This window comes from Amblyomma maculatum, chromosome 1 (assembly GCF_055883805.1).
Source record: "Amblyomma maculatum isolate TAMU_Amacu chromosome 1, ASM5588380v1, whole genome shotgun sequence".
Taxonomy (NCBI): Eukaryota; Metazoa; Arthropoda; class Arachnida; order Ixodida; family Ixodidae; genus Amblyomma; species Amblyomma maculatum.
In genome coordinates this window covers 394187906-394213122 of record NC_139344.1, presented here as the reverse complement: position 1 = coordinate 394213122, position 25217 = coordinate 394187906, and the positions used below count along the sequence as shown (strand labels likewise).

General features: G+C 48.6%; 1 protein-coding gene across 1 annotated transcript in view; it reads left to right on the top strand.

Moving 5' to 3' along the window:
- Positions 1-25084, top strand: part of LOC146208600 (protein SSUH2 homolog) — a 67675-nt gene extending 42591 nt beyond the window's left edge. The window contains exons 11-12 of the mRNA XM_084595264.1: positions 705-809; positions 19251-25084. Of these exons, the coding sequence (XP_084451390.1) occupies positions 705-809; positions 19251-19397 (252 nt within the window). The 3' untranslated portion in view covers positions 19398-25084. The remainder of the gene's footprint in view (positions 1-704; positions 810-19250) is intronic.
- The last annotated feature ends 133 nt before the right edge of the window (positions 25085-25217 follow it).

The following is a 25217-nucleotide window of genomic DNA, read 5'->3' as shown; positions in this document are numbered from 1 at the left end:
AATATACCTTAACGCAAAGTAGGCGGCGTTTGATTATTATTATTATATATATATATATATATATATATATATATATATATATATATATATATATATATATATATATATATATATTTTAGGGCGGATGACACGGCCGATCTCTCGGCGAGTCGGAGACACGGAAACGATGCCCGCTTAGACAGCCAATCATACTGCCCCTTGCATACGGCGTCACAATAATGTTCAGCACTTTCATTCCATAATGGCGCCCTACCCTCCAAATACATGGCGCGCCCGATTCATCTAGTCAGATGGAGCGCGAAAAGTGTAGCTTGCGCTTATGAAGTTTCTGCGGGCGACTGCTTCACCCAAGTGTACTGGGGAATATGCGAATTGAGCTGCGCTCCGTATTCGTTCAACTCGGCAGCACAGATTGCGCTGCTATGATCCTATTTCGACGGCACTTGCCCATGGAAATGGTGTATGTGAAAACGCTGGACGGAGCGTGAACACCGAGTAGTTCACCCTGACTGGACTCAGTTACCGGAATTCTTAAATGGCGTCGCTGCATGTAGCTTGTCACGACATGTATTTCCGCGTTCTGGCTAAAAATTACATGAAATCGTGGGATGCTTGCCTCTAGGTAGATTTTGTATTCCTTTCAGTGTCCATTCAAGTGCCCTAATAGCAACGTGCTCTTCCGCGTGTTCTCTTCATCCCCGCAGATCTGGCCGATCAACCACTTTCCAGACATGACGGTCAACATGGCATCTGTACAACTGGTGCAGAAACACGCGTCTGCTTTCAAGTCGGAAAAAATCCTCATGCAGGTAAGCCGATGTGCCGCAGAATTTTCGTTTGTTGAAGTCGGTAACCAATGTAGCATCCCCGTATCGACTTTCGTTTCTCTTCAGTCGTGTGTTGTGCCTTGTCTGCTGTTTTAGTAGAGTTATTGTACCACATTTTTCACCGCGGCATCACCGCCGCAGTCGAGACGCCGATATCAAGTGTTGCTGTGCACAACCCGAATTTGCTGTTGTGAAATGTGCGAGTAGTTCGGGCATCAATGTTCGTCTGTTGGAGATCGCAATGTAATGCCCCGCCGCGGTAGTGCAGTGCTTAAGATGTCCGACCACTGTCCCAGAGTACTCAGGCTCGATCTCGACCGCCGGCGGCTGCTTCGATGGAGACGAGACGAAGAGGAAAATTTTGGCGAAAGGTGGTCCAATTGGGAATGCAGGCTTTCGTTGTGGGGCGCTTCTGGGGGCGTGTGCAAACGGTTGTGTTGAGGATACAGTGGTCGCTACCGAGGGCTTCCTCGGTGTTGATCCAGTTTGCGTGTCTTATGTTGCAAGTGAAGGTGACGAGTGAAGGTGAGGTCCGGGCATGTGTATCGGGTCACCGAGTTGCCTGCGCGGGTGGGAAATGCTGGGTCGGTGTGGAGGGTGAGGCCCAATGTGGACGCCAGTTCTGCCAGCATTCGTCCACGCACTTCCTCCTTACGATAGCTCCATAGCTGGCTAGGGGCGTTGAAGTCACCCACAATCAGCAGGGGATCGCGGCCCGCCTCTTTAAGCGCACGACTAAAGAGACCCGCGAGGTCAATTTAACACGAATGTCACAGATCAGGGCTACACGACCTGGTCCCAATCAGTTATGGCTTACCTTCACTCCCACGAGAAACAAATACAGCTCACAGAGGTAGTTACGGAAGTGGACAACCACCTCCTACATCTCTGCGAAGCACGCCGTCAGAAACACAACAAGAAGCTCAAAGCGCGCATTGCGGATCTCGCCCGGCAGGCAGCAGAGTACGCGGCCCAACTCGCTGACTCCAACTGGGTGGACCGTTGCAACACGGCGGCGAGGCAAATGTCGAGCCGCAGCACGTGGCGGCTCTTTTGAGCCCTCATCAATCCAACGCAGACACGCACTGAAACGCAGAAACACCTACACAAAGCCATACACTCATTTCAAGGAAACACTATGCAGCTGGCAGTGGCGCTACGCGATCATTACATGTGCACAATACGGACAACCTCCGACCCATCTCTCTCACCTCGTGTGTGGGCAAATTGATGGAGACGATGGTGCGGGATCGGCTGTACCTTAACAACACAACACTTTCGCGTCATCATGTTCGGATTTCGCCCACACAGATCCACACAGGATGCCCTGCTCTAACTCGACCGCGAAATACCGAACCCCATCACATGCACAAGAAATGGCAAAATCGTCCTCGCCCTGGATCTCAAAGGAGCGTTCGACAACGTAACACACGAGGTCATACTCACGCATTTGAGCCAAACGCACTGTGGTACGAACACTTTCAACTACATCAAACAATTTCTCACAGACAGACTGTCTTATATCCGAATACAGGATCAAGAACACGGACCATTTTTGCTCGGCACGAGGAGCATTCCGCCAAGCGCAGTGCTGTCCCCTCTGCTATTCAACGTTGCAATGATGCGCTTACCTGCTCTGTTGGGTGCGGTCGAAGGGGTGCAGCACGCTCTGTACGCCGACGACATCACCCTCTGGGCCACGCAAGGGCATCTGGGGTACATGGAGACCAGCCTGCAAACGGCTGCTTGCATAGTGGACCGCTATGGCCGCGGCTGTGGTCTCCAGTGCTCACCCCAGAAATCTGAATTCGTGCATCTGCGCCCCCTCGCGCTCATGCTCGACTCAAATCAATCTCTCCTTGCAAAGCGGTCCTATTCAAGAAACTAAGAAAATCAGAGTTATTGAACTGTTTATACACAACCAGCGAAGATGCGACACGATACTCTCCAAGCTCCGGCAGGTGGCGGACCAGGTGGGTAGCATGGTCCGCCGGGTTTCGAACAAGCGCGGTGGGTTACGATGCAAGGACGCCTTGCGGCTGGCGAACGCATTCGTGACCAGTCGAATCTTGTATTCTACTCCCTACCTCCACTTGCGGAAACAAGAGGAGGATACTCTCGAAGTTATCCTCCGTAAAATCATGGACCGAGCACTGGACCTCCCAGTCTCCACCTCTACCAGCCGTCTCATGGCGCTGGGTGTGGTGAATACTTTCAAGGAGCTTTGGGAGGCCCACCTCACCAATCAGTACACGCGTCCGACAAAGGAAGAGTCGGGTCGCCGTCTTCTTGCCCGACATCACATCCAACATACCAAACTCACAGAGGAGAGATGTCGCATTCCAGAAAAATGGAGACGCGTCCTCCACGTGCGGCTTCTCCCTGCCGACATGTCCAAAGAGGACCATGGTGGGCGCCTGGCGCGGGCGGAAGCCTTGGGCCGCAACTATGGAAGCAAACCAGGAGTTTTTTCGTGGACGTCTCCGACCCGAACCCTAGGAGGTAGTACACAGCCGCGGTCATCCACAAGGGCACAACAGTAGACGGCCTTACTTTCAAGGCCCAGTAACCAACCCACGCAGAACAGGTTGTCATCGCCCTCGCAGCCTCTGATTCCTCCTCCAAATACATAATAACCGACTCGTGAGGGGCTTGCCGGAACGTCCAGCAAGGGTGGGCTGCTCCCCTAGTTTACCGCATCTACCAAAATTGTCGACATTCGGATCCCGCGTACAGATCTCTCGTTTGGGTTCCAGGTCATTAAGGTCTCCAAGGGAATGAGGCAGCCGATGCCGCCGCCCGCGCGCTCTCTCTCCGGGCATTTCCCACGTGACCCGACGAGGACCAGGATTGCGATTTCAGCCCAGCTTACAAATTTAAAGAAATATGTGAATATTACAGAACCACTTACCAAACTCTTCCCATCCCGTGCAAAGGGCTGGGGAAGGCTAACGAGCGGGTGCTCCTGCGCCTGCTAACCAATACAATGTTGTGCCCGGCTACTCTCAAACATTTTGATCCCCAATTTGACGGGCTGTGCTCGCACTGTGGGGAGGTGTCTGACACCTACCACATGGTGTGGGCCTGCCAGAAAATCCATCCTTGCCCTTTATCCCCAACCCCACCCGAGAAAACTAGGAGGCGACCTTGTCCGGCTGCTCCGCCCTCGAGACTCAGCGCGCCCGGACTACGCCAAACGCCAATGTAGTACCTGTCTAGGCATCCCACCTAGTGAATATACCTCTCTGTAAATATAACAATAAATGTTTTCACCACCACCACCCCAGGAAGAGGCGTCCGTGTGCTGTGCGATGCCAGTGCAGGTTAATAATCCCCAGGTTGTCAAAATTACTACGAAGCCTTTCACTACGGCTCTTCTTTCTTTCCACTTTCACTCCTCTTTCTCCCTTCCATTACGGCTCGGTCAGGTGCCCATGGAAACAAATGTAACATATACTGCGTCTTTCATTTCCTATGAACCAATTAATATTGTTGTTTTTACGAAACCTTCTGGACCAAAGAAGGCGTTCGAATAGGGAAATGAATATGCATTTAAAAAGGAATATTTTCACAGCAGTAGAGCTGGTTATGGCGCATGACGCAGTAAGGACTGGAAGTATCCGGATAGTTATTAACAATTCATCAGATCTCCTAGCATTGTAGGTGAGCGTTATAGCGTTATAGAATTATAGTGCACTTATTTAATAAATGCACAAAAAATGGCTATAAGAGGGCTTTCCCACTGCACGAAGCGGATTCAATATCCTAACAACAAATCTCCGATCCATCAAACAAAGGTGTGGCCCAGAACCCTTCACTGAAGCGACCGCCCCCCCCCCCCCCCCCCTTTCAGACAGAAAAACCGAGCAGTAATTGCGTCTATTTGGAGCTTCTTTTTTTTTTTTTTAGACGTGACCTGAAACCTGGATATGAAGACTTTTTTTTTTTCTCTCCCATTTTTCGCTTTCACCGAAATACGGCTGTATGCTCATTTCCCGCGACCTCTCGTAACAACGCCCCGAACATCAATCTGAGCGACCCAATGGGGACTCGAGGTCGAAACGGGAAGAACGAAGGGGAGGAGGGTGACTATAGGCCAGCTGAAAGCCGTTTACACGTACGAAAGTATCTATGGATGCTTGCCATAACCCCACTCAGCCAACTCGGCGCGATTGGAGCGTGAAAAAAAAAAAAAATGCTCATTAATTGTATTACCACGGCTCTTTTCGTTTTCGCTCCCTTCGCGTGCCCAGGACGCTTTTGGCTGCGCGCTCGCTCAGCGCGACCTTGACGCTGGCGGTCGTCGTGAGGCGTGTCGAAGCGAGCGTGGCCGCGGGCCAGTCCCGGCGTACACACGGTTATCGTGCATGTAAACACGCGGCCGCAGCGCCGGTCCTTTTTTTTTTTCTTTTATTCTGGTGCGCTCGTGCGTGTGAGCGAACGAGCGTGGCTTAATCGCGTCCTGTTGCAGTGCGAACGAGCGCGTGTCGTGTCCCCGCGCGTAGAGCGATAGCGAGGGTGGAGGCGCAAGCATGGTCTTCTTGGTTGCATGCGTTCGCATTAATTATACGCTTGCGCGCTTTGGGATCCTGTAATTGAATGAACTGTGCGCGATACAAATCGGTGATAACCATATGTCTACTGAAAGTCCAAGATAAAAAAAAAAAAGATGGATGCTGTGCAGAATGCATATTGTCCTAAAAAAAGTTGCTCATGAACACCGTGGCAAAAGCTATTCATAATGCTTCGATGACAATTTTAATTATAAGCCACTGCTTCTAGGGAAAGCGCCGCGGTGGCTCAGTGGTTACGGCATTCGATTGCTGTGCCTAAGAGCGCGGGAGCGAATCCGAACCGCCGCAGCCATTTTTAGATGAAGGCGAAAAGCAAGGTGCCCGTGTGCTGTGCGATGTCTGTGCACGTTTACCGGTGCAGGTGGTCGAAATTTCCGGAGCCCTCCACTACGGCGTCTCTCGTAGCCTGAATTGATTTAGGACGTTAAGCCCTACAAAGCCAACCAAACAGGTTATAGGGACAAATGTTAAGCGAAGGGGCGACGGCACTGCCCTCCCAACGACGCATTTTTAATAGAGAAACCACTTTTTCTTTTTTTGCTAAGTTGAGACCGAGTAGAAAATTTTGCATCTGGTATCAGCAAAGTGCCGCTGCACGACAGTTTCGACTTCCTCCTCGTTCGCCTTTCGCTCACGATTATATTACAGTAATCGGCAAAGCTTGCTAATAACGGCAGGTGCCAGCACATGAAACTGCGCGAAGCTATTACGTTGCTTAGGGGTGCTTTTGATATAATTTATTTTTCTAGTCCCTTGGCTGCACCTGCATGGACGCCAATCGCGCACGGTTATTCTCTCGTCGCAAGTTTTGTAACATCCGCTGCGCCCCGCCGTGGTGGTGCAGTGGTTAGGGCGCTCGATACTGTGTCCGAGGATACGGGATCGAATCCCGGCCGTGGCGGCCGCTTTTAGATGATGGTGAAAAGTAAAGCGCCCGTGTGCTGTGCGATGGCAGTGCGCGTTAAAAAAAATCCCAGATGGTCGAAATTTCCAGAGCCCTCCACTACGGCATCTCTCATAGCCCCAGTCACTTTTGGGACGTAAAACCCCACTCCTGCAAAAAAAAAAAAAAAAAAAAAAAAAAAAAAAAAAAAAAAAAAAAAGAAAAAAAGAAAAGGTTGCCAGCATTAGGGAGCGCGCGCATGCGAAAAGATTTCATCAATTCGCTTGCGTGACCGCGAAAACAACATGGCAGAATTTCTTCCACGACTGTGGGACAGTTTTCATGGTCTACATAGTTTTAAAATGACAGAACTGCATTAAGGGCTGTTAGCCCATTTAGAATTTGTCGGCAGGGTGGGGCCTTCTGTTGTTTGCCTATTTTAAGCATACTGTCAGGTGGCGGTGACAATGCCGCAGGTGACAAATGGACAGACCATGTGTAGCACTGAAATCAACTCTTTATTGGGTTGACTTGCGCCCGCAAGAGAACTAAACAACTTGGAGGCGGCGATAGCAGCAAAAACACTCGCTGGTCGTCTAACTATGAATACTCGCTGCGCTCATCAGTGGTCAATTTAAAGTCTACGAAGACGCAACCTCGAACATTGTGTAAGCACATGCGAGTGGCTGCAACCATTCGAGATACTTCTCGACACATCTTGTGTGGCAAATAAAATGTTAAAGCCGCGCTCGGCAGCTTGAGCTTGCACAAACACACGGTACAAATTACTCGCAGTGTTGCCTAGATTATTTTCTTCGTTAAAATCAAAATTATCAGGCGGTACGCCTGCGTCTGCTGGCAGCAACAAATAAAGATTACAGTATATCGCGGCATTACGATGCTTTTAGCACCCATTCCCTACGAGCCCAGGTAAGCATTGTACGAGCCTGGAGAAGAGTATGAAGCCAAGCATGTCGGAAATGCTGTCAAACCCGGTTATTTAAAGCTCTAGTGGTATCGCTCAGTAGTTCGGTACTATATTGATAATTTGATTTATAAGAAACTGTAATGTACATGATGTTCCAACTAAAAACTGCGACGAGCCTGAAGCCCGTTTCCGTTCACGGTCACCTATCATATCCTGCAGTATTTTTTACCGAAGTTAATAAATCAGTGCAGACTAATTAGTTATCCTTCTTTTTGTTGGCTTGAAGAAGAAAGTGTCAATGCAAAAGTTGCAGATCTCCTTAAAAATTGGATTTCTACTTCGTTTCTGTCAAGCTACGATTTGGGTGGCTTTATTTATTGACCTTCAAACAAAGCTGTCACGTGAGCAGCTGTTACCTTAAATCATTTTCCCAGTGCGCACAAAAAGGTTCACCGGAGAGATCGCTGCAAAGAAAAATTACGAGGGACTTCAGCAACTAAAACAGTGAAAGGCGAACGCCTGAGTGCCGCATTCTGCTACGCAACTGCCACTGATTTGTAATTAATTAGTCATTAATTAAGGAGCCATTAATTAGCGAATGAAATAACAAGTTAGTCATTAGGCAGTTAATTATTAATTAATAATTAGTATTGGTCATGGATTAGCATATGGCCATATAAGGCACGCATTCGCGCATACTGTGGTGGTGCTCTGTGATTGGTCGATACCTCTATGACGTCATCCCGCCTCGGCCAATCAGAGCCGCCGCAAAGGCGGGACACATTTTGTCCACGACAGTATAAGCCATTAAAGGCTTTCGCCTTAAAAGCGGATTTCGTTATCTAGGATGCGTCTAAGGACTGGCGTCGCTGTGACCATGTCACCAGGAAGCTATTCTCTTTTTTTAATTATTTCGCGAGGTATCGTTTTCGTCAGGTAAAAAAATACTTGACGCAAATGCTATAGCTTAATGAGATAAACGTAGCTACCTGTGTTTCGGAAACTGCAACTTTTGCACTGACATTTTGTTCCTCAGAATAAATATAATTGCATAACTGTTAGTCTTTACTAATTAACTTTCGCGAACAAAAAGATAACAGACTATATGCTGAGCGACTGTGAAGAATTCTTAGTTGGTTTTCCTGGGTTACGACTTAGTGACAGGGCTCACCTTATTCTTTAAAACCTTGGTTACATTTAGTTGGAACACTCTGTATAAGCGTGCCTGTAATCTAGAAGCAAGAATATACACTGCACCCTCCCTACAGCATCGCACTTGTTGCAGAGTCATGCCGCCCTCCAACCTGCTGGGAGCGTACCGTTCGCGAGGGTGTGCGTATTCTAACCTGCTTCCCGGTGCTTTAAAGCTGAAGGCCTATTATATGTCGAATCCAGAATATTATTGATAAAATAACCGTCTATTGAAATGAAGGTACATCTGCATCCTGCAATTCCTTCAGCATTGAAGCATGCGAATGCCGCCGCTAGGCCCCAGTTAGGCGTGATTGTGATGATGCGGTTGTGGCACTAGTATTGAATAGCTAAAATTCGATTTAACGAAGTTTAGGAGAGCCGCGAAATATTTCGTTAAAGCTTCGTTAAATCGAGGGAGGCATTTCTCGGTCACTTAATGCGATATAATCGATTATGTCGCGGCATCAAGGAAGTGTCGCGGCATCATATTTGGGTAGCGTAAATCCGCTCAAAATGAAATCATGTTTTGAAAGGGCGTAACAGCGCAACATAAACGAAGGTCTAGGGAAGCTGTACATATTGTTACGTCATCTTTAAATACAATGCCAACTTCGTTAAAGCAGGAACTTCGTTAAATCGAGGGAGGCATTTCTCGGTCACTTAATGCGATATAATCGATTATGTCGCGGCATCAATGAAGTGTCGCGGCATCATATTTGGGAAGCGTAAATCCGCTCAAAATGAAATCGTGTTTTGAAAGGGCGTAACAGCGCAACATAAACGAAGGTCCAGGGAAGCTGTACTGTTACGTCATCTTTAAATACAATGCCAACTTCGTTAAAGCAGGAACTTCGTTAAATCGAGGGAGGCATTTCTCGGCCACCTAGTGCGATATAATCGATTATTATATGGTGCTGCGGCATCATATTTGGGAAGCGTAAATGCGCTTAAAATGAAATCGTGTTTTGAAAGGGCGTAACAGCGCAACATAAACGAAGGTTCAGGAAGCTGTACTGTTACGTCATCTTTAAATACAATGCCAACTTGTCCACTATATGCTATTAATTGCTACAATAAAATTGCGTATTGCGCAACCACCGACACCGACAGCGCGTATAAAAAGAAGCAACGAAAATTTTACTTCGCCAAGAAGGGTCCCAGGGGACTATAATTTTTTTTTTCCCAGCAAAGACGTCGCTGATCTTTGCTTTCTTGCGGTTTGTAAGCAACATCTGCTCGGATTTTTCGTGTGTTCTTCCCTCATGTGTTCCAGCAAACTGTCGCAGCAGATTGAGGGCAACCATAATTTGTCCCGGTGTTCGCATGTGACAGAGCTGCCGACACCGGGTCGAGGGGCTGGCTTTTTACCGCTGGCGAAATTTCGTGAATGAAAATCAATATACCTCGTGTTTTGAACTGCGCAGTTTGCAAAAGAGGAGCGTAGTTGCTGCACGACGTTACCGTTGGCTTGCAGTCAATACATTCTTGAGCGTTTTGTACAAAATAGACCAAAAATGGACTTTTTCACCGTCATTCTCAGCAAAACGTTCGTTAAATCAGGACGGCTAGCGGAATTAATTTCGTTATTTGGAGTTGCTCAAAGCATTGAACCATATGGGCGTCTGACGGGGAATCGGGATATATTCGTTAACTTGAGACTTTCGTTAAATCCAGTTTTGACTAACTCTGGTTGGGGTGTGGCATATGTGACGATATGGTATGGTGTGTATAGTATAACGTCCTAAAAAGACATCGGCATGAGGGACGCCGTAGTGGAGGGCTGCGAAGATTTCGACCAAATGGGGTTATTTAACGTGCACTAACATCGCACAGTACACGGGTGCGTTCGGTTTCAGCGCGGCCGGAGTCGAACCCATGTACTTGAGAGCAGCAGTCAAACGCCCTCTAACCATTGGACCACTGCGGCAAGGCGACGAAGCATGGAAGATGAGTACAATTAAAACTCGATTTAACGAAGTTGAGGGGAGCCGCGAAATCTTTCGTTAAATCGGGAACTTCGTTAAATTGAAGGAGGTATTTATCAGTCGCTTATTTCGATACTGTCAACTATTATATTTTGTCGCGGCATCAAGGAAGTATCGCGGCATCTAATTGCGAAACGTAAATGCGCTAAAAAAAAATGAAATCGGGTTTTGAAAGGGCGTAACAACCAACTTAAACGAAGGCCCAGGGGAGCTGTACTGTTGCGTCAGCTTGCCCACTATGCTATGTTGCTACAATGAAATTTCGGCCCGTACAACCACCGACACCGACAGCGCGTATGAATAGTAGCAATGAAATTTTTACTTGGACAAGAAGGGTCCTAGGGGATTAAATTTCTTTCCTAGCAAAGACGTCGTTGATCTTTGCTTGCTTGCGGTTTGTAAGCACCATCTGCTCGGATTTTTCGTGCGTTTTCCCCTCATGTTTTCCGGCAAACTGTCGCAGCAGATTAAGAGCAACCAGAATTTGTCCCGGTGTTGGCACGCGGTATCACTGCCGACACCGGGTGAACTGGCCGGCTGTCTAGCGCTTGCGAAATCTCGTGAATTAAAATCAGTATAACTCGCGTTTCGCACTGCGCTGTTTGGCAGAAGCGGGACGTAGTTGCTGCACGATGCCACCGCTGGCTCGCAGTCAATACATTCTTGAGCGTTTTGTACAAAATAGACCAAAGATAGACTTTTTCACCTTCATTTTTCAGCAAAAAGTAATGAACATTACATTCTTGAGCGTTTTGTACAAAATAGACAAAAAAAAAACTTTTTCACCTTCATTTTTCAGCAAAAGGTTCGTTAAATAGGGACGGATAGCGAAATTAGTTTCGTTATTTCGAGTTACTCGAAGCATTGGAACATGAGCGTTTGAGGGGGAATGGGGATACCTTCGTTAAATCTAGTTTTGACTGTATATGAGGTCGAAGGCCTCCATGAAGCACGTATCATGTTCACCTCGTCACTTGGTTTCGCAGCGGTGGCAACAACTGTGCTTAACCGACACGCGTGCGCGCACAAAATGTTACCGAAAAGTGTCGTATAGAAGCGCAGGGGAGTAGCGGAAGGCGAAGTAGTTGTCCGATATACTGTGCGGCTTTGCACGAGATTTTCATTGTTTTACACAGGATTTTCTGCGGGGTATTCTGTGTGTTCGATATAGGCAACGATTCGAAATATCTGATCTACACCGCATCGTGATGTTTTCGGTCCGGACGAAAAGCAGCAGAAAAACATTCACAGAACGGTACACATCTAGCTGTAGTGTGAGAAACGAATAATTTCAGAAAACCGTAACCCGCTGAGCAGCTGGAACCGAAGCGACTGTCCCTTGGCTGCCTTGACTTGCCGATTCATTCGCTTACCTTCACCCTCAGCGGATGGAAACTACAGGGTTTTGCAGCCGCTTTGCTGCTGATGCCCACACCGACGGGTCTGCTCACTTACCTCGCTGGAATTGCTACTGCCCCCGTGCCTTTAAGACTTCCATTTGGCGGGCTACGCGTTCTCACTGTTTACCGAGATCTCGCCGCATCAAGTTATTGCTCCCTCACGGCCGCGGCTCCTTCCATGACATTTCAGCGACAACCACCAGAAATGCTGCAGCAAGATGGCATATGTTGGTCAAGTTGGACGTTGTTCTCCGGAACTTGATCAAACGTAAAGTGTGCTAGAGAAAGAACACACACCCGAGAAAGAACGACACAGGACATGCGCTACCTTCAGAACGCTTGTGTCCTTTTCTGTAGCGCTCGACACATTTCGTGCAGCATTTTCAATATCGGATATATTGCTTGTGAGGTATGTTTAATACTGCAGTTTAATAGTTGCCAAGGCGCGTTGCAGTCATGTGATGCACGACGTCATTCCATGCAAGCCAACTATAGCGTATTGTGATGGTGGTGGTTAAAACACTTACTAATAAATAGTTACAGAGAGGTGATTGGGTTAGAGCCTTAGCGGACTCCTCCCCTCACAATACTAGGTGGAGCCCCTATTCCGGGACCCCATTGGCAAGCAACGCCGCCCGCGTCCGTTGAACCAAGGCCTTTTGAGCCTTGAGGTGTTGACAGCCGAGCAGGGTCGCCTCCCAGTCATCTCTGGTGGGATTGGGGTTGGGGGGAATGGATGGGTTGATCGCTGCGCTTGAACTCATGAGTCAAATTCTTGGTGGGGACACTTGAGGAGGGGGGGGGGGGGGGGCAGTCATATTTGAACCTGGAGAGAAAATGGCGCCTTGCGGAAAACCACGTGACACCTTCTGTCCTCTTCAGGAAAGCAAGCAGAGCCTGCCTTGTGTTCTGGACAGCACACGAGATACTTCATATCATTACACAAGCTCAAGAGGAACACATCTGTGAAAACGAAGATTCTTTGAAGCAGTAGTGGTGGTGGTGGTGGTGGTGGCAACAACATTTATACAATATTTACAAGGAGGTATGTTTGGCGCGGAGCCTTAAGGGCCTCGGCTTTACAAATACTAGGTGGAGTCCCTAGTCAGGGACCCCATTATCGGTTGCCGCCGCCCCGCGTTAAAGCCCTTTGGGCCTGTAGGTCGGAGCAGCTGAGTATGGTCGCCTCCCAGTCCTACCGGGAAAGGTTATGGATGGGTTTTGTTGGCAGGCCCATACCATGTGGTAGGTGTCAGCCACCTCCCCACAGCACTGGCACTGGCCAGTGAATTGGGTGTCAAAATGTTGAAGTACTGCCGGGCACAGCATCGCGTGTTGGTGAAGATGCGCAGGAGCAGCCTCTAGTTCGCTTTTCCCAACATTTGCAGGGGTTAGGGTATTTGCGATGCGAGTTTTGATAGAAAGTTACAATGTCTTTGAATGTGTAGGCCGGATTGGAATCGATTTCCTCAGCTGGTTCGAGTCCCGAGGAAACTGACCGGAGAGAAACTTTATTTGTCAGCGATGATTTAGATGTTTTTCGCCTTGGGTGCATTCAGCTGCTCCAGGTGGTCGGCAGTCCAAGTCTGTCAGCGACCTCTTGCGCTCTTGCCGAGGCCCGGGACTGGACGTCTGGGTCCCGGCTGGCGAGAACAGCTTTCCAGTGTTCCAGCAAGGGAGATAGTACTAGATCTGCCGGAGGCGGATCCTCCGCGCAGTCCCAGATTATATGGTCTAAGGTGGCAGGCTCGCCGCACAGTTGACAGTACGGATTTACTATGTCGGGAAAGATTTTGGCATACGCCCAGGGGTTTGGCTGCGACCGCTTTCTCTCCGGGCATCAGGAAGGGGATGCCCGGAGAGAAAGCGCGCGGGCGGCTGCGTCAGCTGCCTCGTTCCCTACAAGATCCTGGTGGCCAGGAGCCTAGACGAAATATCGGCACGCGGGTTTCGTGTCCCGACTGTAATTTTGATGTATTCTGTAGGCTAAAGGGGTGGTCCACCCTTACTCGACGTTCCGATAAGCCGCTCGTGAGTCGGTGATGATATATTTAGAGGTGTGGTCTGAGGCGTGGCAAGTGCAATGGCTACCTCTTCAACATGCGTTATAGATATGGCCTTGAAGGTAAGACCATCGACCGTGTTGCCGCTGTGAACGACTGCGGCCGTATACCAGCCACCCGGATGGGGGCCCGAGGCATCCACGTAGAATACGCCTGATTTGTTGCCATAAAGGCGGGTCAAGGCTTCCGCCCGCTCCAGGCGCGACCCATCATGGTCGTCTCGTGACATATTGGCAGGGAGAGGCCGCACTCTGAGGGCGCGTCTCCAGAGTTAGGGGATGCGAAACCTCTCCTTTGTGAGCTATTTGTGTTGAATGTTTAGCCGGGCAAGAAGGCTGCGACCGGACACTATGTGAGACGGGTATATCAGGTTTCCTTCCATATTCGACTGGCAGGTTATTAATAATAATAATAATTGGTTCACAGGAAGGGAAAGGCACACCATCTGTCACACATGTTTCTGTGGACACCTGAATCGCGCCGTAAGAGGAGGGAGGTAGATAGAACTGAAAGTGGAAAGAGAGAAAGAGGAGCCGTAGTGGAGGGCTACCGAGTAATTTCGGCCACCTGGGGATCTTAACATGCGCGGGTGACCGATTCTGGCCCTACGGGGCTGTGACTGGTAGCAACTGGTAGGTCACTGCCGCTTGCGGCGGGGGCTAGCCTGCCACCGCATTTTTATCTGTTGTAGGCCGTCATTGCACCCTCTACTGTTTCGGCGGTGGATGATGGCTGTTGCGACGCGCGTCTTTCTCTCCCTCTTCTTTTCCTTTCTTCTCTATTTTCTCTTCTTTCCGCACGAGGCGAAGTACTGTGCCGGAGTACCCGCGTTCGAACCCGACCTCGGCGGCTGCGTTTCGATGGAGGCGAAACGAAGAGGCGTCCGTGTGCTGTGCGATGTCAGCGCACGTTAAAGATCCCCAGATGGACAAAATTACTCCGTAACCCTCCACTACGGCTCCTCTTTCTCTCTTTCCACTTTCACTCCCACCTTCCTCCCTTCCCTTACGGCGCGGTTGAGGTGTCCACAGAAAACAAGTGAGACAGTTACCGTGCCCTTCCCTTCCTATAATTCAATCAATCAATCTCTTAGTACTCGATTCGGGAATGCTCTTAGTAGGCAGCGGAGGTGGCTCAGCTACCGAGCCAGTAGCAGGCCCGTGCATTTTGTTTTCCTTCTTCCTTCAGCCACAACAACATCGCACAGCACAGACGCAACGGCAGATTTGAATCCCAACAGTGCACGATCGATTGATTCCCCCCCCCCCCCCCCCTTCCCCCAGAAGGCTTACTGCTACAGTGCTTGCTCAAGCCGGCCCGCTTGTCACGGGGTTGCAAGTGTCGAAACGTCGAGCTACACACTCCAGCTGGCCCGAAGGAGCAGAAAGAAGTCTTGTTTGTGCAGTTTGTTCTCCCGTCGATGAGCGTCAGCCGCCGGGTGCGCGACGAATGAAGGGTCGCAAGCGGCGCACTGTGGGCATGCTTTGTTCGTGTCTCACTGCGCGGCTTGGCCTTTGCTCGCCTCGGTGGCACTGTGCCATGGTAAACACAGCGGGCGCTCAGTCGAGCGTGGGTGCCCAGGAAGACGTGCCGTGAATGATGGGCGTTCTTTAACTAGCAGCGACCGACCGACAGTTTATTGACCGACTGCTGCTTCCTTCTCTCTCATCATCGCTATGTGCACCGTGAGACAGCTGCTTGTTCGCGCGTTTTGCATCCCCTCCCTTCTAATTATCCTTTTTGTTCATTCTGCGTGTATCGCTTCGTTCTGACATGCCCTGAATACGGGCGTATGACGGACGCCAGCTGCCGACCTCCTTCATCGTAGTCGTAGCTCTATCTCTCTCTCTCTCTCACACACACACACACACACACACACACACACACACACACACACACACACACACACACACGCACGCACGCACGCACACACACACACACACACACACACACACACACACACACACACACACACACACACACACACACACACACACACACACACACACACACACACACACACACACACACACACACACACACACACACACACACACACACACACACACACACACACACACACACACACACACACACACACACACACACACACACACACACACACACACACACTAGTCCAAATCCCCACTTCCGGGTTGTTGGGGAAGGAGTGACTACTAAGGGTAGAAGTGGCAGTCATTTTCCTCGTCGTCAATGAGGAAAATTTGTTACGAAATTACAGGAGTGCCTTCTGAAAAAGTTGACGGTCGTGCGGGAAGACGAGTGTAGGGGAAACACTGCTTCCGTGGCTTCCGAAGTAGCCATATTGTGCTAATTCACTGACGTCCCGGGTGGTCGACTGGTGATCATAGATATGCGTAGAGAATGCTTGCGATCCAATCCCTGAAATTTTTGCGAATTACTGACCTAGGCCTAAAAAAAAAAAAAAGAGAGACAAGACGCGGGTTGAAGAGGAAGACGACACACCTGCGCCTCAATTGCGATGTCTCGGAACCTGGCTCAGCGTTGTCAGTTGTTTTGCAGCCGCTTTGTTCGCCTCGATCCAGAACCAGCTGATGACGCGTTGTCCTTCTTGCAGTAGCTGCACATCATGAACAGTGTCGATAGTGTTCCTGGAACCCTCGGTGAAAAAATTTGACGAAGTTTTACATGCACTTGCTTTGCCGAGTTCACGAGAAGTCGCACCAGTCATACGGTGAGGAAGGTTTCATGACTCTTGCTTGAGTCTGAAGTTGGCAGAAAGCACATTTGTGCCTGATTCCTCCTTAGGTTGTGTTTTCGTGCAATGTCGTGTAGATCTAAGTATGTCATCCAGTCGGTCGGCCCGGCAGAGGGCCTTCTAGAGTAGGGAAAGGTGTGAATAGAATGTAGTATAACCAAGTTATTCTCTATTCGACGTGAAGGATCCAGAGTCTATAGTGCCTATCATTTTTCTTTTTCTTTCCTTGTTTGTTCTTCATTCCCTTCTCCTTCGGGCCAATATGCCTGAAGGGCTGTAGAAGAAGCGAATTGCCAAAAAAGGTATAATTGAATTGTAAAGCATCGTTTGTAGAGCTGCCTGCGCAGCGCGAATTGAAGAAGGGGCGCTTCAACAAGTTGAAGTGACGATGTGTTTTCCGAAACAGCGGTACTTCGGCGAAACGTTACCGAACGCTACGCACGGACTCCGCAGCAAGACTAATGTGGGTCACTGAACAAATGCTGGCCAGCCCTGCACTGTTTCTGGCAGAGCGGTTTCTTCGTTTTACTCCGCAAAAGGAGTACTATACCGTATTGAAAATGTGGCAATTGGGGGTACGTGCAAATTTCAGCACTGAAATCTACATGAATCAATTGTCGTGTGTCTGTCGGAAACGTTCACCATGGGGACACTTGGGCCAGTACCGTAAAAAGCTGTGATGCTTCCTGAGCCATTGTGCTTTGTATAGAACACACTTTACACCCGAAATGCACGTAAGAATGACATTACAGACTTCAGCAGATACACTCAAGACTGCATACCTGGCTCCGTTTAGCTCATGGGGTTTAACGTCACTAAAGCGACTCAGGCTATGAGAGAAGAAGTAGTGGAGGGCTCCGGAAATTTCAATCATATGGGTTTTTTTAACGTCCACTGGCATCGCACAACACACAGGTGCCTATAGCTTTTCGCCTCCGGCCGCCGCACCCTGGATTCGATTGCGCATTCTTTGGGCACAGCAGTTGAACTCCCTAACTACTGCGCCACCGTGGCCGACCAAGATTGAATACCTGCATGAATGCAGAAGCATTACAGTCTCGAGGGTGAAATACTTTCGAGTAATATGTTTGTGACATGTAATAAAGTTCCTTCTGCTGGAGTTTGGCGTGTGTGTGACGTGCGAGTGAAAGATGCGAGAGGTGGTATGATACGGGCGCCTGCTCCCTCCGACGCTCCCCCCCCCCCCCCCCCCCCCCCTTCTTACTTTCCCACTCGGCGCACGTTGTCCGCCCTTCATCTGTGCCGAGGCCATCTGCAGTCATATTTCTCTACCGGCCACGGTGGCTCAGTGGTCAGGACGGTCGGTTAATGAACCCGAACTCCCGTTTCGATGGGAGCGTAACGCAAAAGGTGCCCCTGCGCTGCGTAATGTCAGTGCACGTTAGAGATTATCAGGTGGTCGAAATTATCCACTACTGCACCTCTGTCTTCTTTCCATCTCTACCCTCGCGGCATGGTTCGGGTGGCCATAGAGAAGCGAGTCAAACATTGCGCCTTCTGTTTTCTTTGAAACAAATTTTGATTATGGGTTAGGCGTTGAACGCCCCAAAGCGACTCAGGCTATGAGAGAAGCCATAGTGGAGGGCTCCGGAAATTTCGACCACCTGGGGCTCTTTAACGTGCACAGATATCGCACAGCACACGGGCGCCTTGCTTTTCGCCTCCATCGAAAAGCGGCCGCCGCGGCCGGGATTCGACCCCGCATCCTTGGGCACATAAGTCGAGTGCCGTTACCACTGCGTCAGCACGACGGGGCACAAATTTTCGTTTTCCCTCACGAGACCTCTCCGGCTGTTTCCTCCTACTGCGGTCGCTTCCGTCTCCACTTCAGAGAGCCATAGAAATGGCAAGGAGTGGGGGGGGGGGGGGGGGGATTTTTTTTTTTTGCACGAAGACGCCAACTGCAACTACCGGTTCCGGTATCCTCGTAAAGGAAAGCATAATGTTTTCGCCTCAATATACTTCTGCTGCCGAAAGTACATGCTACACGAAAGTAATAAAAATAATATGCCTCACACCCAAAAGTACAGCTATCTTAAGTCCGATTGAAGTACCCTATTTCTGAGAGGACAGTAGCTGCGGCGGGGTTTAACGGTGGTGAGAACTTGTCCCGCGCGCTTTCTAACGGCACTGGGCCTTCTCGTGGTTTATCTGCACGGCATAAAGATGGCCATTTTTTGGCACTAATTTCTGGCTAAAGGTAAATAATTTATGCGCAGTCGCTATTGCTCTAACTTATAAGACTGCTGCTCACTGAGCTGATGCCAGTGCTGGATTAGTATTTGCTTCCGAACAGTCGCTTTATACTTTTGATCGTTTTATATTTTTACAGCCTGTGACGCAGTTGTACATGTCACCGTACACCAAGCCTCGATATCACATTAGATTTTTGCCACTCGCTCTTTTTTCCCCTGCGTATGCCCAAGCGGCTTACTCAGGAAGGCATAATTTTTTTTTTTTTGTTAATTGTGCTTTTAGGGCCAGAGGCAACAATATGTGCGTAGTACACAGTACTACGCAAGAGTGAAATTTATGGACGTGATAACGGTTTCTCTCTACACAGTATCATTTAATATCTGAACAATTAGATATAGTATGCAGTAAAAAAAAATGTGTAATCTGCATTTCGTTACAGAGGCAGCGGGTGCGTGTGATCCCCGTGTCGACGGTGTACTACGAGTGGCGATCGCACGTGGGCACCTTCAGCGTGTTCGGCCACGAGAAGAAAGCGTACGCGCCGGACTACCCGCAGACGTGCTGCTGCGGGTGCACCATCCTCTGAACGGCGCCCAGCGGCCGACGCCACTTCTTCCACGTGCGCAGCTAGCGAATACGAGTGTGCATATCTGCCGCGCACGTTTCGTTTTCACTCGGCGTAAGGAAAGGGACGAATGGTGTTACCTGAGCCTGGGCTTTCTGTTCACGGAAGTTGGTATCGATGAGTTCTCTTTTCTATTCGGGAAGAGAATTTGTTGTATTGCTGAGCGAGGGTGTCAGCTATGGCGATGCGGATACTTGCAGCGATCGATAAGCTCGTAATTTATATCTAGGAGGGCTAAGTAAAAGTTACGCGGCGCTCTTTTTGATGCCATTTCCTGAACTGCGAAACCAAAGCGCACTTCCCTGTGCTTGGTTGAACGCCTACGCCACACAAACGTCACGTCCTTCCGCGCCCCCTTTCGGGAGCTTGACAAAGTTCTCACGGGTCTGCGGCCATTGTTGAGGCCAAGAGGAAAACAAACCTCTGATTGCCCGGGATGGAGAAGCGCTTCTATCAGTTGTCATCCTTTGTCGACTAGCTGCCAGGCACGTGTTCCGCGGTTTACGACGTGCAGTCGAATTACTGGAAGGGTACGCGCGGTTAGTCCTAGCTACGGCACCCAAACTGCCCGCCAGGTAATTTTGTTTTTGTTCCTTGGATCTAGGAGAAAATGTGCTTGCAAAATATACACGACGCGATGCTGTTTCATACCGAATACGACAAGCAATTCCCACTTAATTGCAACTGTTCTTTAAAAGCAGCGGCCATTACAGTTGTTTCGGTTTTATTACGGAGCGGTTCGCGTCTGGCTGAGGCTTCCTGTGTCTATGGACATGTGGTCTTCTCTTTGTGTAAATAGTAGTGAGCTCAGACCGCGGCACAATACACAAAATATGGTTGTGGACGTTAAGGCTTTTCGCCTCTGTCAGCTACAGCATGGTGTTCCATCGCGCATTCTCGATATGCTGTCGTTTCATCGTCATTCCTGCCTGAAACATTCTCTCCAACTCTGCGCCATCGGATGTCATAAACCTGTCGACCTCTCCTTTCGTCCTTCAATAAATTAGGAAAGTGACTTCGGCAGCGCAAAGGCGGCGAGCGTCTTCACTCAGGCGTACCGCACGGTCGCCGGGCTCATCTGACCATCATCGCAGCTTCTCGGCTCGCGCGAGTGCCTCGCGAAATCGCACTTGCGTCTCCCACCGCCGCGAGCCAATGGAGCGCGAAATACACACCTCCAAAGTGGAAGCACGCGCGTGTGAAGGAACTTCCTTCCAATGAACCCGCCCGCGTCGGACGAGAAGGCCTTCGCGTCGCCCGGCCTCCTGCAAGGACTGCCGTGTACTTCGTTTTCTGATAGACTCCCCCACTGTTGCCATTCCCGTTCTCGTCCCTCCAAAAAGAAAGAAAAAAAATCACATTTCAAGTGCCACCGCTTAGTACGAGCGGCTTCGTCTTTTTTTTTTTCGGCAAACTCGTAATGCTTCTTCGGCTCCTGGGGTGGGAACCATCGCGTCGAGTCTAAAACATTCTTCGTTCCCACCGCTTCGGCGGCTATTTTACTTTGTTTCTTGCATGCGTTGCTTCTCTTCTCGACCGATCTAGACGCAGGAGGGTGTGTGATGAATGTCCGGGACGTGCCAAGAACGCGCTGCACGCGGCGATGGCACGCCACAGCGCGGGGTCGCGCACGCGGCGTCTATTTCGGCACGCCACCACGGACAGTACCACACAGAGGCTTGCTGCACACGCCGTTTGAAATCATAACTTTAATAACGCCCATCTGGGGTGGAGGTCGCGATAGATTTCCTGGTCGTCAGTCACCACACTACGGTGTACAGCGCCGATGGATACAATAGCTTACCGGGGTTTTGGAGGCGCTTGCAATCTTCATTGACAGAATGCCCCCCTGTATGTTGGCTTGCCAGAGGACAGGTCTAGGGAAACGATGCTCAGTCTGTGACTGCACGCTTCCTTTTAGGTCTTGCAAGTCTTGCACACGGTTTGAGCTTTATGAGCATGGATGAGAAGAGCTACCATGGTATCACAGTGGAGTGTATACAAAAGGGTCTTGCAGGTTGAGGCCACACCCTTGTTTCTTATAGCGAATGAAATCAAATCGAAAAATTTACATTTAAGGTTATCTGTTGAATTTGCTGACAGTGAACATCCTCGCGAATGCAGCTTCGACTCGCTGACTTGAGTGTGTGCGGCTGTTATGCGATAGCAAACACTAAAAAGTGCTGTCTGAAGCGTGGTTTTGTTGTGCTCGCAAAGGTAGAGCATCATTACTACCAGCATAAATGCAATGACTTGAGGTTGTTTTCACAGTAATACTGTTAACGAGTTAGCATCTCACTTTGAACACTCATTTCACAACAAATCAAGTCGCTGCTATATGAGTAACGTAATGTTTGCAGATGTTCAATTATGCAGCACTCTCGATGAAATCAGTGGTATAGCAGCATTATTGGCAGAGCAGTTGTTCATCTAAATTTGCCCATCGGACGCGGTAATAATCAACTGAACAAAACAGCCTGTAAAGTTATTGTCACACGTTCATCACCAGACAAAGTAATGTGTCACTTAAGTTTCTCTCAGGTTGGCATCAGTCATGAAGTGCGTACGACTTTCTCTATTTGTGCGGGTATTGTATATTTGTCTGAATTTATGCATTGAGGTAACAAAGTGTTGCGTCTTGCAAGCAAGACCTGAGTTTCCCAGAGTTTTTTTTGCTCAGTGACTGCTTGATTATGAAAGTGTGCTCGATATTCTGTTGCCGAGACTTATTTCGACGAGCTTTTACGATAGTGATGTAGCCTGTTCTCACATTGTTGTAATATATGCTCTACGCTGGGCGTTTTTCTTTCTCATTCAAAATGCTCGTTGTCAGGCAACACATGTGATGTTATGATTGTCATTGCTGTACATTGTCCGCAGGGTGTTGCATGCTGGATAAGTGTTGTGTTCGAGATTGTGCATGTCCCTCCGTGACACTGCAGTGGATCCGGTGTATGAGAAGGATGCAGGTGAAAGCCTGCATGGCAGCACTGTTGTTAGAAGGAACTACATAATGTATGTTGTTCTGTAGATAGCAGATCACAGATACTCTCACCATGAATGTGTTTCAGAAATTGCTGTAAGAGTGTCACTGGTGTAAGTGTGTGTATATGGATACCGATTATTCGCAAGGGCAGTTGCAGTGTACAGTTGAAGGGCCGTGTTCGACGTTACCAGCAAGCAGATAAGCAGAACAATACCAGCCGGGTTGAGGTAACCAGCATTAACTATGTGCATTATGCTGCTTGCCCAAGTTGTCAGCAGCTGGTTAGTATCATGTTAATGCTGCACACACACGGTGTGGTCTCAACAGCATCCTCCATAACCAAGAGCATCAATGCAAAGACAGCAATACTAATTGGGCACTAGGAGGCGCATGCCAGTCTCCAGCATCATGTTCCTCGTTTGTGCTTTTTATGTAAAGTGGAAGTGCAGAAAAAGAGCAGCTCGCTACACTGCGTGCAAACAATGGCCCAACGGGACCAAATACATGTGCTCCTGTCTTTAATTCGCTGTGCACTGTCGTGCTCTCAACTTCCCCCCTAAAGTGCACGTTGCGGTGCAATACGCTGGAGCGAGGTCCAATCAGTTGATGCGTACTCCATTGTACCAGTCTCGCACACGACATGTATTTATGGTCGTGACTAACTCCTAAGGTGTTTAAGTTAAGAAAATCGGATCAAGGCAACTTCATAGGCAGAGTCATGAATTTATGCCCCGGGAAAATTTGTTGAATGCTTATGAAAAAGTAATACCTAATGCTCTATTACACTCCTCGAAACTCAGACGAAGCCTCACTCACATCTCCTGAGCACTATCAGGTAGCAAGAGAGCTATTACACACATGCTGCTGATAGCAAGGGCAAGGGAGTCCAATACTCAGCACACAACACTCAAAAATACTTGGGTAAGGCATGTGGTGCGTAGGGGATATGTGGGGTTTATTACTCTGATGCGACTTAAGCTACAAGGAATGCCATAGTGGAGGGCTTCAAATTTTCGACCACCTGGGGACCTAAAATGTGCACCAACACTAAAGCACATGGGTGCTTTTTGCATTTCACGCTCATCAAAATTCAGCCTCAGTAGTCAGCTTCAAACCTAGGTACTGCAACTCAGTAGTTGAGCGCTCTAACCACTGAGCCATAGCAGCATGTTATAAGGCAGTCGTGCATCTGTTCATCTCCGAGGCGACAATATTGGCAGTAACTACATATGTGCAATAAAGCTTTTACACCTAGCACAAATTGTCTGGGAGTCAGGTCAGCTCTAAAGAGCAGTAAAGTTTAGCTCGTGCTTACACTTCGAGATGTGCAAAACAAGATTGTGGCGATGGCACTCCAGGCATGGATGCACAATCAACGCTAGTGGTATATATCTGTTCACAAGTAGTGTGAAAGTCCAAGTGCATCATGCATGTAGCATAGAATATCAAAACTGACAAACTGCGTTATGAAAACTGATGCTACTGCACCATGTTAGATTGCAAAAACTGCACCGAGACGAGGCAATGTTTGCACATTCACCAAAGTGTAAAACCTCAAGCTTGCAAAGCTAAGATGAAAACAGTCGAGTGGCAGTGATTTCAAACTTTTTCTATGTGCATATTGGATGCTTGTTCTGACTGAGAGAAAAGCCTTCATCCTGGCTTGTTTTCACTGAACTACCGGGCACTGCGGGAATGCCTTGCATGTTTGGTTGTTATGAAAACAGGAAAAGTGGCAGACCTCACAAACATTCAAGATCTACAATTAGGAATCCCTAGATGCCCACTTAAAAAAACCCATGAACTTTTGATAGATCAGCAAATAACGAGCTTAGTTTGCGGTGTATTGCAGCAAACAAGTTCTTGGGAGCAGCTCTGCATTTGGCTTGACACAGAAGTTCCCAAACTCAAAAAGGCATGTGTCTCACAAAAATATCACATGTAGCTAAAGAGCGAATGCGAGGTGACTAAGGTTGCAATATGTTAAAAAAAAAAAAAAAAAAGTTGATGAGCTGCAAATGTTTCACTAAAATTTCGATTCAGTTGGCACATGCGCATAGACATGTATTGGGCGATACAGTTGAATCCTGGACTTTAGAGTCAGACCTGTGAAGTATGCATGGTAATGTGAGTCACTGTCTTGTTGCTACAACTAACCACTGCCAAATGGACTGAAAGCAAGACTTAGGAAAAGCTAGCTATGACACAAAGAGCAAGCACTAGGGAAGCAAAACTTACTGCAATCAGCTTTGGATAAAGAAAGAAACATTGCTTCACTTCTTGCCTTGCTGGAGGCACTGTTTCTAGCTATAATAAAAAAGACATTGCTAATGCCTTGACGCTGTTTAGCTAGGAATAAGATTCCCGCCGGCTGGGTACAAGCTGCTGCTGCTGCTGTACACAAAAACGTGCTCTCCCATTACACGCAAGAGTGGACGAGCAGCACATTGCATATTTGCCCTTCAGTCCTCTCAGCTGTATCAATCAACCTGGCAATATGTTACATGCATACCTATTCCTTTAATCATTTTCCTTTGTTCCTTTCCAGATCGAAGGAAGTCTATATACGGTATGCTACGTTTCACTATATGAACATGTGTCTTATGTTTGTAATGTCAAGAGCTGTTGCAAATGTCAGTAAATTTTATTTAAATCTTAAGAAGTTTTGCTAAATGCACACATGCACACTGCAAAAGGGACCAGAGTGCTGTGCGATATTTTCACCAAAGTGCACTACACGGAAGTGCAGGACGGCAATATTAAAGAAATTTTAAAGTAAGGAAGCAACAATGCAG